Below are 15989 nucleotides of genomic sequence, written 5' to 3' on the forward strand. Positions count from 1 at the left end.
AAATACGTTCCCAATCTTCAGAGCCAAATGTCCGAATTACTTTTGATTTCTAGGCAACACTTTCATCCAGAAAACAAAAATAAAGAATATACATATTCTTAGCACACCTTAGAACTACCTTGCTCATTTAAACTTTCTTGCCTTAAACAATTGGAGCAGGCTTATTCCCTTATTCTTGAAGCCAGAAAGTAGCTCACACATCAAATGTAAATTTCTACCAGCAGACAGAGAAATCTCTGCCCGTTATAAATTATAACCATCTCAGAAATAATTAAGAAAAGAGGCTTTTGCAGATCCAATGCCGCTTGTGTGGCTTTGGGGTAAGATGTTGATTCCTCCACTCACAAGTCACTTAACCCTGTCAGGGTTCCCAGAAATTGACTGTTTCTTGGGCTCCCAGTGCAGAAAACAACCTTTTTAAGACCATCAAAGGTCAATCCCCTGTTCGCTCTTTTTTCCAGAGTGAATTTTATAGCCAAGATTTATGTCTGAGTATCATCAATTGCCACATAACTATCTTCATTAGTAGCCTGCTGACAAAATACTTGAATCCACCATGTTCCTCCCCGGAAGGACCTTGCATCAGGATATTTATAAGGTGAAGACACCTTCATTTCAATGGAGCTTATGCTAGTGAAAATCCAAGGGGATTGAGGCTCATGTTAATTAGCAAGGAAGTGGAAAAAGGAACTGTCTGGATTTTCCTTCTCATGGGCAAAAGGTCTTGGCCAGGCCATGTGTGTTAGGTTGTTCACATCACATCTTGAAAAGGCAACTGTCATTTTAAGAGGTGCTTGAATTTCACCAGACCTTCAGACGTGGCTTCCTGTGTCATTGCAAGTGTGCTGGGGAAACCAGCAATTTAACTTCATTTCTATGCAACTCTTGATATCTGTACATGGCAACTCTACTCAGCTACTCTACTCAGGGGCCCTTTATATGTCCAGCTGTCCTTTGACAACAACAAATTGTTGCTGTTTTTGTGTTGAATATATGCTATATGGTAATTTACGGACCTAATAGGTATCTAAAGCCATTTGCACATAACAAAATATGTATTTTATCCAAATAACTGTGGAACTAAAATACAGTTAAGAAGTACTGTATATTAATAGTGAAATAATATAAGGGATATTTTCGGGAGCAGGCTAGCAGGCGGGGCCCATTACTTACACCATAGGAGCCTACACAACACAAAACACTGTTGCTGTATGTAGGTTTAATTTTTTTTATCTTGTATTTTGGAAACGTACATCCAGTTGTTGTTTTTCCTTTTTCCCCTTTTTTATTTTTTCCAATTTTATAACAAACACACACAAAAAATCAAAAAAACAACCAAACAAACATTTATCCTAACTATAATACTTCCATTTTTTAAAACATTGTTAAATGACTTCCTCAAATCCCCCTAGCTGAGTTTCCATATAGTCCATTGCAGCAGTTTTCCAAAACTATTTTCACATAAAATTTACTTAATCAATTTACATCTTTCTTTCTTTTCATTTTAACTTTAACATAGTATTTCACAACATCACATATTTAAATCCTAGGCCTACTCGCAAGTAATTCTATTTATGTTATCTTAACATATTTGGCTATCTGAAGAAGTGTATCTGAAGAAGTGTGCATGCACACGAAAGCTCATACCAAGAACTAACTTAGTTGGTCTTTAAGGTGCTACTGGAAGGAATTTTTTATTTTGATATTTGGCTAAATAATCTTCAAATTTCTTCCAGTCCTCTTGGTGCTCCTCCTCTCTCTGGTCACGGACTCTTCCCGTCAGGTCGGCTAGGTCCCAAAAAACCATCATCTTCAGTTGTTGTTTTTCCTTTAAAATTTATACCTAAATCCAGCACTGGGTGCGTCCCCACCGCCTGCTATTCCAGAGGCATCATTCCTGATGGATGACGGCGCCCTCCACATCTGCCCGGGGGTGCTTGAGGCAGCCCCAAGCCCTTGCAACTGCCCTCAAGACTGGCCGGCCGGCCTTCAACTCCTCGGCCCAGTGCCCGCCCCTTCCCGGCTTCCTCCTCCTCCGCCTGCTATATCTTACCTCGGCCCTCAAGCGGGTTCCCGCCGCCCTTTTCCCGCCCCAAAAGCGCGCAGGTGCTGTCCGGAGCCTCGCCGGGAAACTTGACGCGCGCTGGCTAAAGCCGAGAGAGCGAGGCGAAGGAGAAGCCGGCTCCGGACGCTGCCTCCTCTTCGCCGGCTCGACGCCTCCGAGGTGCTCCCTGAGTGAGGGGAGGGAGTCCTTTCTGTGGAGGTCGAGGGCCTCCCCCAACCCCGCGCGCCCACGGCTCCTTTTTGCCTCAAGAGAGGCGCGCACCGTCGCGGCGCCCGAGGGCAAAGTGAGTGGGCAAAAGAAGGCAAGACTCCCCGGCGCCGGATTCCTCTGAGGCGGCAGCGGCTCGTGCGGCGGCTGCTTGTTTTTTTTATTATTATTTGTGGCGCTGCCAAAGGAGAAGGAAGGAAGGAAGGAGCCATGGGGGTTCCCGTGCCTGGAGAGAACGGCCTCTTGGGCGCTTTCTGGAAGAGGCTGCGGCGCACCTGCAGACCCGGCGGCGGCGGCGGCCCGGGAGGCAGCGGCGGGCGGCGGAGCGCCGACGAGATACACCTGCTGCAACAGAAGAAGTAAGTGAGCGCGGGCGGCGGGCGACCTGCAGTCGATACCCTCGCCTAGCAAGGGAGGGAAGGGGCGGCCAGGGCTGCTGCATCGCCTCGGAAGAAGCGCGAAGGTCGCGGGGAACCCCTTTCCCGGGCGCAGCTAAGTTGGCGCCCTGCAGCTAGAAAGCTAGCGCAGCAGGACATGGGGAGGGCTGCGACATGTTTAAGGCATTCGAGTGGTGTTTGTCAGCTGTACCTCCCTCGGGATTCTGCCGTCGCGTTTTGCTTCGTATATGGAAATAGACTGCACTCCTAAGGGGGCATGTGAATTGTAATCGCATGTTTCTCTTCCTCCCCAAATGCTTTCCTTCCCTTGGTACTTGGGGAGGCTGCATCCCTGGGAGCAAATGGGAGGTGTCTGTCTCCCCCAGTGCAAATCGGTGTGGGGTGTCTGGTCCAGATAGGAACGCAGCAGGTTTAAAACCCATTTCCCCCCATGACAGCGTCCCAGTCTGGATTGCACCTTGCATGTGAATGCCATTGAGACTAGGGTTTGTATCAGTCTGGTTTTGCTCTTTTCCCCTCTTCAGGAAAAAGTGTGTGTGTGTGTTGAAGGAATGTATTTCTAGATACGGATATCCCTCTTGGATAAAGAATTAATGATTAAATGGCAAAAACAAGAAAAGAAGAAAGAGACAATCCCGTTCATTTTAATACCATTTTAAAAAAATTATTTCATAAAATTTATACACCACTTAGAATCACGGAATTGTGGAGTTGGAATGCACCAGGTGGGTCATCTAGCCCAACCCCCTAAAATGCAGGAACCTTTTTGCCCAACGTGGGGTTTGAATTCATGATTAAGAGAGATTAAGATTCTCACGCTCTACTGGCCGAGCTGTTTTGCTAGCTTGGTGGTAAAAAACACACACATCAAAGTAGTTTACAAAAAGAATGAAGCAATAAAATTTGGTAAGACCAGTTAAGAACAACTACTTAAAACATTTTAAAATTAAAACTAAAAACAAAACACATCAACTTTCTAGATATCTGGGTAGGCTGGTCTAAACAGAACTGTTTTTAGCACCCAAAACATTGTGGATACATTCATACTTCATACTAACCATATTAATGTTATCAATTATCAGCACAAAATATAATGATAATGCACATTTCCCAAAGTCTGATAGACTCACAGAATTGTAGAGTTGGAAAGGAACCATGAGGGTCATCCAACAAACGCCTTGCAGTGCAGGAAACTTTTGCCCAACACAGGGCTCAAAACCATGACTCTGAGATTTAGTGTCTCATGTTGTACTGACTGAGCTATCCCATGGGGTAATAAATTGACCTAATTTTTGCCATGTACCATACGTAGTATTTGGATCCACTTAATAAACTTCATTTAATAGAACCTGTTGTATTGCATTGAATACATAGTGTATTGAGTTGGGCAGAGACACATTGTTGGGGGGGGGGATCTGAAGATCCCCGTCCCCTTACAGTCCTCCCTTGTCTGGCCTCAGGAGAAAAGCAGTGCTTCACAGATTATACTGCACAGCATTCCTTAGATGGAAGTCAGCTCACTCATGTACTTGTAACACAATCAGTTCTCACACCAAATATAACTGCCTGAGGGGTTTTGTTTTGTGTGTCTCCTGTGCATTGCCTGAGGTTCTTAATCTCCTGTGAATTGCATTCATTTGCTGGCTGGCACTGGCTTCTGGAAGAGGGTGCATTACTGCGCCGATCATAACAGTTTCTCTTTGAAAACAACAACTTAATGACCTAAGAAAGTTCGCTCTTACAAGAGATCTGGTTGTGCTTGTTACAGAAGAGCTGCCTCCAACTCAAAACACATTTTACTCTCTGGATAACAAGTTATGGGTTGGTGGAAAGGATGCAGCGCTTTCACGTTGCCTCTATGTATGTGTGGAAACTGCATTTTCATGTACTAGCATCAGTATGTGTTTGCGCCTACTTTGGAGGTTTAACTTCTAAAGAGCTGGCAGGAGAGGACAGAAGCATGGCAATTCTTTCAATATAGAGTGATAAAGTTTTGGAAATGCATTCCCTCAAACCACTCCAAAAGCCAAAATAGAGACCAACAATTTACTGGGAACAGCTATCAGTAAATCAGAGAATGTCCTAATCAATAGGGGCAACCAGAACATGTCTATTTTTTTTAAAGAGGGTGAGCGTTTAACAGAACCTGATTCTCTTTCATCTCCCTTCAAATTAGTTATGTCTCATTCATAATTTCTTTACCCAACCAAGGGTGACCCGAGACTGTGTTTGTAACTGAGACAGAATATCCAAATGCAAACCACCTCAATCCAGCAATAGGCACCTGGTCAAAACAGATGTGTGTTGTTCCGAGTAGGTATGCAGTTATTCAAGATGTTTCCTCTCAAGCATCTTCGTTGATCCGTTTGGTACTCATAAACCATTCTGTTTTATCAAAACAGGACCACACATCCTCAAGGTGTCTTGAAAACTTGTTTGTAAAGACGACTTGATTATTAATTCAATAGCTGACCGTCTCATGGTGCTGAAAATTGATTGCCTGAGGTTGCTTTTCGCACCTCCCTAAAAGGTTTTCATCGCCATGTTTCAATAGGCCAAAGAGACATCAGCTTAATAGGGAAGGGTGGGATGCAGATGTTGCTGGTTTTGTTCAGGGCTGTGCAAAAAATGAACTGATGCTTTGCAGTGATGCCAGAGATTTCCTGTAAGAAAATGGTGAACAGCCTTGGCCTTCCTGTGAAAGTGTTTTTGTTTCCAATGCTAAGAGTGCATTTCTTAAGGGCATTTTCAAAGTCAGCCTTGTCATGAGGCAAGCTGAGGTGGCTGTGTCAGGTTTTGAGTGTTATTAAGAGCAGTTGAGTTGGAGATAAATAGGTTTGGCTCATTACAATTATTCTCAGAGAGAATAATTGGGTGCACTCTTCCCACCTTAGATCAAATCTATGCTGCCAGGTGCCATGAGAAAGCGGCAGAGATAGCGCAGGATAGTACGCACCCCGGAAATGATCTCTTCCAGCTTCTGCCTTCTGGAAGAAGGTATAGGGTTATAAAGGCTAGGACTAGCCACCTGAGAAACAGTTTCTACGCAAATGCAATTCTGGTTCTAAACGCAGCATAAGGGGTCTCTATAGTATAGTGTATTTTAAAATGGAGTTTCAGAGTTTTTAGGATTTTTGAATGTTTTATGTAGTTTTGTAGTAATTTTATGTAGTTTTTATGTAGTTTTATGTAGTTTTTTCAATTTCATTGTTCTACATGGGACAATGACAATAAAGATATCTACCTACTTACCTACCTACCTACCTATCTACTAGGCCATTCTCTTGCACAGCCTGTGCTCATTTCCATGAGGCTTGTGCAAGAGAACTAACTGCCCACTGCATTGCACTCTCTTGAGTTACTGAGGGCTCGGAGTGCCATTTTGAGTAAACTCCTCTTTAGGGATAAAAATGGCTTGGTCTGGTCCTGTTCACAAGTGACACTAAAAACACCTTGACGACTTACTTTATGCCTTGATGAGCGAATGTTCTTAATACAAAGATTGCAGCTAAGTTATTTTAGAACCTGAACTTAATGCCCCCCCCCCCATGGCTGCCTATATTGCCTATATTGACTCAAAAGCCAAGAGTGGTATAGCAATGGAGATATTGCAAGAAAGAGAAATGTACTCCTTAGAAATATTACTTCATCTGAATCACTCTAGAGAGAAATCTGAAGACCATTCCCAATCAACATGAGTGCCAGGGGAGGAGAGATGGTTATCAGCATCTTGGGTATCTGTTTCCCCAGATGTGCCTGGAATTGTGTTCTGCCAGAGGCAGGATACAGGACTGAAGTAGTTTGAACCAGCAAGGAGGTTATTGTGTTCTCTGTCTTTCGCGCTTGAGCTGTAGTATTGAAACTTATGGTATAAGTACATACACACTGTCTTTATTTCGGTCCAAAGAACCACAAAAACATTTTCAAAAGCAAAATAAAACAGAAATACAGGGAAAGGATTCCAAGGCAGTCACTATGTTTTATCTAGAGCATGTAGGTTTCTATTTCTTACTACTTTTGAGAGGAACTTAGCCATGGCCAGGGTAGTATAATTTGACATATCTCCAAGGAGGTACTTAAGGTAGAAGGTTCAGATTTTCCAGTTACGTTTACCAATAGGGGTTTAATTAATTGATCCCTGGCTTGTTTGAACTGCTCACAGTGTAGTAGGATATGCTTCATAGAGTCAAGACTCTGAGAGCATAAGCAGAGCCTGTTCTGATAAGGGATACCAGACAGTCTGCTGTTTAGTATTTCTGATGGAAATACATTTAGTCTGGCTTTGGAGAACAATTGGCGGTAGTTAGGTACAGACAGATAAATGAAATACGATGGTAACTGAAAATCATGGCTTTACAGATTCCAGATGCAAATGGTCCACAGGTTACATAAGATCTAGAGTGAATATTGTTGTATGAAATATCCCATAACCTCTTCCTCAGGAATTTGAGGGAAATACTGTAGTCCAGATGATGTAAAAAGGATGGTGAAAGACCAACTGAGGAGGCTTTTTGGGCCATAGTTTTCGACCATGAGCTGATAGACTCCTCATTGGTTAGATGAAAAAGTGATCCCTTCCCCAGGCCAGATACTGAGATCTTTAGCCAGTGTTTCAAGGCAGCCCACCACGCTTTGGGCATTCACCTGTTTCCAACAATAGAATTGAATTAGGGACACAGTTTGGAACCTGAAGTAGGGACCGAAGGAACTTGGCCTGGAATTCATCTAACTTAGGAAACAGACCATTGTACCAGACGTCTGAAGCATAAAGGAGTTGGGAAACAGATTTCGCGTTAAAGACCCTTATGGCTGATGGAACTTAGTGACCACCTTTTGTGAAAAATAAATGGAGTATAGCAAGTTTGCTCATCTCCTTCTGACAGATAGTCTGCCAGTGGCAATTCCAGGACATTGTGTGGTGAAACAAGAGCCCTAGGTACTGGAAGCATTTAGTCAGCTCTAGATTGCGCCCATTTGCAAGGAGAATATCTTTTCTCAAAAATGAAATTTTTTGATTTCTCATAGTTGATGGATAACCCTTGTACGGAACAGTAATCTGAGAACTTCATTTGTTGGTATTTCAAATCAGGTCTGGAACGAGCGAATCCACATATAGCAAAAGAGGGGTCTTTCTGGTACCTCTTTTTGGGAGATGACCATCTGGGTTCATTAGACTTTCCTCTAAATCATTTAGGAAAAGGCTGTGGGTGCCAACATCCTCCCCATGCTATCTCAATACAACCCGAAAGTTGGCCCTTCAACCCACATCTAACCTGCAATTTGCTATCACTGTACAGACCTTTAATAAGGAAGAAGAGTCAACGATGCAACTTATTTTTGCTTACAGGGTGGTGATGCCTATAACATTCTGTACCTCTTCAGTTTTCAGCTTGATTCCAACCATGTCAACTGAGAAGTCTCACTCCATTCAAGGAGACTTATTCCTGATCATTATTTATGGCTGCTGTTTCTATGCACAACCACACTTGGAAGATTTTATGTGTGTTTAGAATCAGGATATACTTGTTTGTAATAGAAGTCTGTGGATGTTTAAAACAGTGTGACATAAGTCTAATACAGTGGTACCTCTGGTTGCGGATGAGATCTGTTCTGGAGCGCCGGTCGGATTCCAAGGTTTTCACAACCGGATGTGCCTGTTCTGCGCATACGTGTGGTGCAGTAGAGAGCTTCTGTGCATGCGCACGGTAAAACCGGGAAAAATACTTCCGGGTTTGCTGTGTGCGTATCCCAAAGGATCCGTAACCAGAGGTGCACGTAAGTAGAGGTAAAGGTAAAGGACCCCTGACAGTTAAGTCCAGTCGCGAACGACTCTGGGGTTGCTGCGCTCATCTCGCTTTACTGGCTGAGGGAGCCAACGTTTGTCCGCAGACAGTTTTCCCGGGTCATGTGGCCAGCATGACTAAGCCACTTCTGGCAAAACCAGAGCAGCGCCCACTGTATAATTAAATGTCAGGATGATAAGTTAGTAGAATGGTCTGTATCCATTATTATTGTATGTGGGGGATACCAATTTTGAATACACCCCTCCCCCCCAAAAAACCCACCTCCCTGCAAACAGCTGTCTAGCAGCAGAGTAAGAGTTTCTAGCCGATATCTTGCCTGTTTGTGCTGGTTTTTTATTTCCAGGAAATTTGAAAAACAGGGGAGGTTTAAAAAAATGTCATTCCTCCACTTGTAGGCTCTAGCGATAAGGTCCATCCTATCACCCCAGAATTCTTTCACCCCATTCTGCTGCATGTGTTGACCAGACTAAAGACATGAAACTCGTAAATTAAATTTATATAGTGTGTGCTGGAATGTGGGTTGCATGGCTAGGAGTTTGGAATAAGCTCCCCAACACAAAGCCAAGAGCAGTCAATTCCATACATGTGGCAATAAAAAAATCATTGCGCTCCTCAAAGTCTTATTCTCAGTTGCCTATCTTGGCAATGCCACGTATTTGCGTTAGTTTACAAGGATCTGGGGTGTGGCCGGTTCTCTTTAGTCTCACCCATATCTATTTTTTTTCCATTTGAAGAGTTTACAAAGCAATTAAAATAAAGATCCCTGTGATTTTTGTAAGCACAAAACCAACTGTTTTATGCTTTGGGGCAGGGTCATCCTGGTGATTTACAAAGGGATAGGGAGAACCTTTCATCTGTAAGCCGATGAATACAGTTTATCTCCCATTGTTAATTAGAAGTGGATAAAAACTGGTGACTGCTCTTGGTAATGCACAGTAGGTGTTTATTTTGTGGTAGCCTTTGTCTGTGAAAGCTGGGGAAGGTAAATTACATTGATCAGTGGACAAGAGCTATGGACTTGAAAATATTGCAATCATGAATTACCTGGTTCACACGTAACACTAGGCCAAACCCCTGCTTAGCATGCAAATGTGTGGGATACCCAGAGAGTAGACCATGGCTGCTTTGTTCCTCCCTGGCGGTCTTGTTGCTATGCTGTGCTAAGCTGTTGTTTGGCTTAGTTTGTCATCCAGACCTGAGCTCATGGCTTAACTCTCTCTTCTAACATAGCAAGCTGTAACCAAGGGTCTGTTCTGTGGTTTGCAACTGATGGCTTGCCTAGGTGAGTGAAACCGCAAGCCTGGGTTCCTGACTCCCATCAGCACCAACCAGTACAGCCAGTGGGAGCTTGGGAATCCCAACAAGTTCTGGAGAGCCACAGGTTCATCAGCTCCTGTTCTAAGTGATCTCCAGGGCCAAGACTGACCTCTTTCACCTTCAGTTTTCAAGATGTATTTATTGTTCCTCCCAGTTACTCCCGTGTGAAAGGCATGTGCCTGGTTCACATGACTTGCGCAAGAGTTCGGACACCACTTTGCAACCATTTTGCTCCGCTCCAAACATTTTCACTGCTATGCTGCTCCCACCTAAAACAAGGTTTGGCTTAATGTGTCCCGTAAACCAATCCACTGAGTCTGGAAGAACAATGCTGGCGAAAGGCAGTTAATTTTAGAATGAGGGAGAAATTAGTCGTATTCTGGCAACCACCATGCCTTTCTCTAGTACAGACTCACAAACAGGCCCAGCTCACCATGTCTGAGAAAATAAAAAGTCAAGCATATATCTGAACCCAGGCTTGTGGTTTATCCCACTCCAGGCAAATGACAAGCTTCAGCCAAGGTTTAATCTAGGCCAGGCATCCGCAACCTGTGGCCCTCCAGATGTTTTGGCCTACAACTCCCATGATCCCTAGCTAACAGGACCAGTGGTTAGGGATGGTGGGAATTGTAATCCAAAACATCTGGAAGGCCAAAGGTTGGGGATGCCTGATCTAGGCTTACCTCTCATGGTTTATCTGGGAGAGACAAACCCCAAGCCCACTGCTTGGATTCCATGGCAGAAGCCCATCTATGGAATGTCATCTTTTAAGGAAGACCCAACGATCGCAGAGTTTCAGCCCACAAATGAATCATCGCTAGTTCTGTGTGTCAAATTATCTTCGGCTCACAGGTTTCCTTATGGGAAAGCAGGCCTTACGGGAGATCTAAACAGCCCAAACTTGCAGTTTAGGGACAACCCTGGTTTCTCAAATGTCCCCAAAGACTGCTTATCCTGCAGGCATTTCAAAAGCACCGTGAAAGTGAATAAATAGGTCAATGATTATTAGCATTGCCATAAAACCTGAAATAAATAAATAAATGCCATTGTATTGATGAGTTACTAATTACAGAAACTGACAAGGGTTCCTGTTTGATGGCCAGCACCTTGCTGACTGGCAAAAATTCCTCTTCTCTTTCCCAGGGACACTCTCCAACCAGAATCACGTTGCTCCCAGTTAGGCTTTTCATTCCAGACTGAAGCAGAAGGTTCTGCTCTGAGGCTTGCCTACTGGTTTACTTGTCCAGAATAAATCTAAACCTGGAACTGTTTCATGTAGCATTTTGCAAATAGATCTAGGAGATAACCTGGTTTCGAACTAGGTGTTATTTGGACAACTACATATCGAGACACAGGGCTGCCGCTGAAGATGGCATCTCCGCCTTGAGTTACCTTCTGAAACGTGTAGTAGCAACACTGTTCTCCTGCTTCCCAACGTGAGCTGCCATTTATAGGGGCACAGAAACACACCGGATGATGTGGGAGGATGCAGATACCCTATTCCTGAACAGAAAGAGATGCTTGAAAACTCTCTTAAAGTAAATAAATGAACAAAGAAACCACAGAGCATCATCAGGCTCTGCCTTCCAAGCCTTGGGAACTTAGACGTTCCTTTTTCTGTACTGGCAAAGTGCAATTTATTTATTTATTTGCTTTCTTGGTGGAGGAAACTGGTGTGGGCTTCATGTTAACAACACATCTGCTACCCCACTGTCAGGTTGTAGGTGCGGCTTAGGGAGCCATAACTGCACTGCTTGCCTATGATGTCAAAAGTTTGTTTTTTGCTTTTCTGATTTGTTTCACTTGGCTTTTGGCATTTGCAGACAAGTGATTTTAATTACTCCAGGAAGAGTGCTACATTGTATAATAAAATCCTGGTTTACAGTTATTTATACGATGGTGCCAAAGAGTTTGTCTGGTCAGGTGCCAGGAAACTCAACAAGGAGCCAGCTGATGCTTTTGAATATGCAGAGCAAGTCTTCCCTCAGTATATGTGGAAACTTTAAGATGGGACATCCCAATAGTTACTGTGTTGGTTCTGTTATGAACTGCAGAGCTTCTAACTCCACTGTTGACTTGGGGTCCTAGTTATTTTAACTTAGACACAACTCCCTCACCGTACCCCCATCAAGTAGTTGCTTAAAAATAAAGTATGATGGCAAAGATATCGGTTATGAACTATGATCCTTCAGGGTTGTGTCTTGTCTACTTTCCACTAATCCAAGTAATCCCTGTGATTTCCCCAAGATTTAAAATAATAATAATGCTTATTATTAGTGATTTACCCCCAAAACAAGGTGTGGCATGACACAAGCTATGATACAAGCCCTGCCCAGTGGGCTATCAGTCTATTTATTCAACAAAGAATGAAATACCTAAATACACAATATTCGAGCTGCAATAGTAAATACTCCTGGAGGTTAGACCAATTATCTGTTTAAATGTTTATACCACCCTCCTAAATTAATAAACCATAAAGTCGGAACAGATTTGCATAGATTTAGAACCAGATCAGAGGTTTTGTTGGTGTGTGGACTTTTATTGCATTGATGGGTAGAAATAACGAACAATGAACAAATGCAGTCCTTTAGACAACGATGATGCAAATATTCTGGACAGATATTCACAGGATAAGGTTATTAACAAATATGAGCAAATTCTCTGTTCTGTGATATGCACACATCTGTTACATTGTCAAAGTGGGGGGCTTCTGGGGTAAAAAAAAAAGACCATTACTCTTGTTTATCTCCAAATGGGGGCAGTGTAGTTGATTCTATCTTTGTTTCATGTAACATAATTTACATGTAAAATATATTTTTGTTGTAAGTACTCTGAGGTATGTATTTTAATACATACTAGGAACATATATTTTCCCTCAAAATAATATTTAAATGCCCCTCCCCTGAATATTTTATTTAAATACATATTTTGCTAAGTTTGAATAACCGTGAATTGTATTGCAACATTCAGTATAACACGAAACTTGGAATTTACCTTTCCTAAAGCCATATAAGGCTGAAGCTGATAAGATTTTCCTAGATTTCTTTTTTACTGTGAATTTCCTGTATCCAAACCCAGTCACTGTCCTTTACAACGCTATTGCTGGAAAGCAAACACTAGTTATGTTGTTTTCTTGGCTTTATTATCTATACTGATGCAGAAACTGTTGTAGCAACGGTTGTAGCATTCTGTTGCAACAAACCCTTCAAAGACTTTTAGGGAAAGTGAAAACGAGGATCACTTACTACTTTCTTTTCTCTCGCTTTGTAAAAGAATTGTACTTTTGTGGCTTTCCTGGCCGCGATTGTTGACTGGAAGAAAAATAGATGGTCATAGAATTGTAGAGCTGGAAGGAACCCTGAGGCTCACCTAGTCTAACCCCTTGCAATGGAGGGATATGCAGGTGTCCCATAAGGGAATTGAACCTGTGACCTTGGCATTATCATCACTATGGTCTAAGCAAGTGAGCTATCCACAAGTACTCATGCATCACCTTCAACAGTCTTTCCCAAACAGTGGTCCACAGACCATCAGTGATCTGAGAGCTTCCGTCAGGTGGTCTTTGGCATGTCTGTAAAAACAAACAAACCCAACAACAATTAAAAATCATTCAGCATCTAGCACGGTACATTTCAATTATTACAACAGGCAGAAAAATCATTCAGTGGCCCACTAAGACCCTTAAGGGACGCGGGTGGCGCTGTGGGTTAAACCACAGAGCCTAGGACTTGCCAATCAGAAGGTCGGCGGTTTGAATCCCCGCAACAGGGTGAGCTCCCGTTGCTCGGTCCCTGCTCCTGCCAACCTAGCACTTCGAAAGCACCCCAAAAAGTGCAAGTAGATAAATAGGTACCGCTCCGGCGGGAAGGTAGATGGCGTTTCCGTGCACTGCTCTGGTTTGCCAGAAGCGGCTTAGTCATGCTGGCCACATGACCCGGAAGCTGTATGCCGGCTCCCTCGGCCAGTAAAGTGAGATGAGCGCCGCAACCCCAGAGTCGGTCACGACTGGACCTAATGGTCAGGGGTCCCTTTGCCTATACCTTTAAGACCCTCAGCAATTTTCTGTGGGGGAAATTTTAGGACTACTTCCTACAACACCAGCTATGTTTATAAGCATTTAGTTGGCTGTCATTTAAACTCACAGAAAGCACTTAATTAACGGTCAAGGCAAATCTAAGGAACAAGAGTTTATTGAAATGGTGTCCATGGCTCAGAATGGCGAGTTATGAAATTCCCGCTAAGTTACAAAAAAAATAGGCTTATTCCCAAGTTGTGTGCATAGGATTGCAAGCAATGACTTGCCCAGTGCTACAAAGGGGTTTCAGCTGCTCTAGTTGCTAAGAGACTGAGCTGAAGTTAGGGCGCTACATCCTCCCCTTGCCATCGTGAGATCATTAAATGGTCTTAGTCAAACCACTCATGTAATATGAGGGTGATAATAATACTGATAATGCCACAGGGTTGCCGTAAAGGTCACTGTGAGATAATGTATGCGAAACACTCCATCTGAAAGTGATGTTTAAGATGATAAATGTTATTACTTGAAAACGGCTTGCGTTTAAAGGGAAGTGCTTTGTTCATCACCATAATACATTTGGGGAAAGGTCTGAGGGAGACGAGACCAGCTCTGTCTAGTCATTAAAAGTAAAGGTAAAGGTAAAGGACCCTTGACAGTTAAGTCCAGTTGTGGATGACTCTGGGGTTGCGGCGCTCATCTCGCTTTACAGACCAAGGGAGCTGGTGTTTGTCCGCAGACAGTTTCAGACAGTTTATCCGGGTCATGTTGCCAGCATGACTAAGCTGCTTCTGGCGAACCAGAGCAGCGCACAAAAACGCTGTTTACCTTCCCGCTGGAGCGGTACCTATTTATCTACTTGCACTTTGACATGCTTTCGAACTGCAAGGTTGGCAGGAGCTGGGACCGAGCAATGGGAATTCACCCCGTCACAGGGATTTGAACCGCCGAATTTCTGATCAGCAAGCCCAAGAGGCTCAGTGGTTTAGACCACAGCGCCATAAGAGGCCATAACGCCCATGATTTTGGTATGTGTATACTTCATTTATTTCTTATCCAGAAAGCAGAATGGCTGTAAACTATTAACTCTCAGGGCTTCTGTAATACATTGGTTCTCAAACTTAATCCGTTCCAGAAGTCTGTTCCAAAACCAAAGCATTCCAAAACCAAGGTGTGCTTTCCCATAGAAAGTAAAGCAAAACGGATTAATCCATTCCAGGCTTTTAAAAACACCCCTAAAACAGCAATTTAACATGAATTTTACTATCTAATGAGACTATTGATCCATAAAATGAAAGCAATAATCAATGTACTGTACTATAAAATAAATAAAACAGCATTGTAGATGATAAAAATTAAAATTATTATTTTTTCTTACCTGCACCGATGATAGTCATTGTTGGGGGGGGGGCTTTTATCGATTTCCGCAGTCACACAATCAATCAGTCAGTAGCTGAACTGGGATCCACACAGTCACAAAACAAATTAACTGAAAAAGCCTCAAAACAAAAAATGCAAAATAAATAGCAAAAACAAAAGCACCAAATATAATCTCCAAATATCACCTTAGAATATTGCAATTGGAAACAGAAGGCTTGAATTACAATGGGGGGACGGACGCAAATTAGCAGTGCAACAGGAAACACAGGGGGGCTCAAAACGGAGCACGTTCGACTTCCGAAAAAAGTTCGAAAACCGGAACACCAACGTCCGGTTTTGCAGCATTCGGGTTCCAAGTTGTTCATGAACCAAGCTGTTCGAAAACCGAGGTACCACTGTATCCTCAGGGTGTTGGAACCCCTAGGAATGAACGCTGATTGTGTTTGCTCATTTCCCCCTGTTGTTTGTGTGTAAACCTTTAACACTGCATAAATAAAAGGTTTGTAGTTCTTGTTACAGGAAGGCGGATCCCTCTCTCTTGTAGTGGGGTAAAGCAGGGGTTTCTTTGGCCTTCCTCCAACTCCCTCCCTAGCCATTCCATGGGTTTAAAGGTCTTGATCTTGTTGACAGTCCTTGACCCTCTTCTGCTGAGATTTTAAAGCCAGTTAGAGCCAGTTGCCTGATATCTGTGCACTTGCTGCTTGTGGAACTGTATGGCATGAGGATGGCTGGCTGGTGGAATTCCTCCCAAGTTGCATAAACTCATGAAGACTTTTGTTCCTTGCATTTGGAATCAAAAAAAG

General features: G+C 43.2%; 1 protein-coding gene across 1 annotated transcript in view; it reads left to right on the forward strand.

The window, feature by feature from the left end:
- The first annotated feature begins 2427 nt into the window (after positions 1-2427).
- The window catches only part of LOC310696207 (transient receptor potential cation channel subfamily V member 6-like), a 35112-nt gene continuing 21550 nt past the window's right edge, over positions 2428-15989 (forward strand). The window contains exon 1 of the mRNA XM_083481428.1: positions 2428-2631. Within this exon, the coding sequence (XP_083337554.1) occupies positions 2483-2631 (149 nt within the window). The 5' untranslated portion in view covers positions 2428-2482. The remainder of the gene's footprint in view (positions 2632-15989) is intronic.

Source organism: Podarcis liolepis (genome assembly GCF_965112155.1).
Source record: "Podarcis liolepis genome assembly, chromosome: 17".
Lineage (NCBI taxonomy): Eukaryota > Metazoa > Chordata > Lepidosauria > Squamata > Lacertidae > Podarcis > Podarcis liolepis.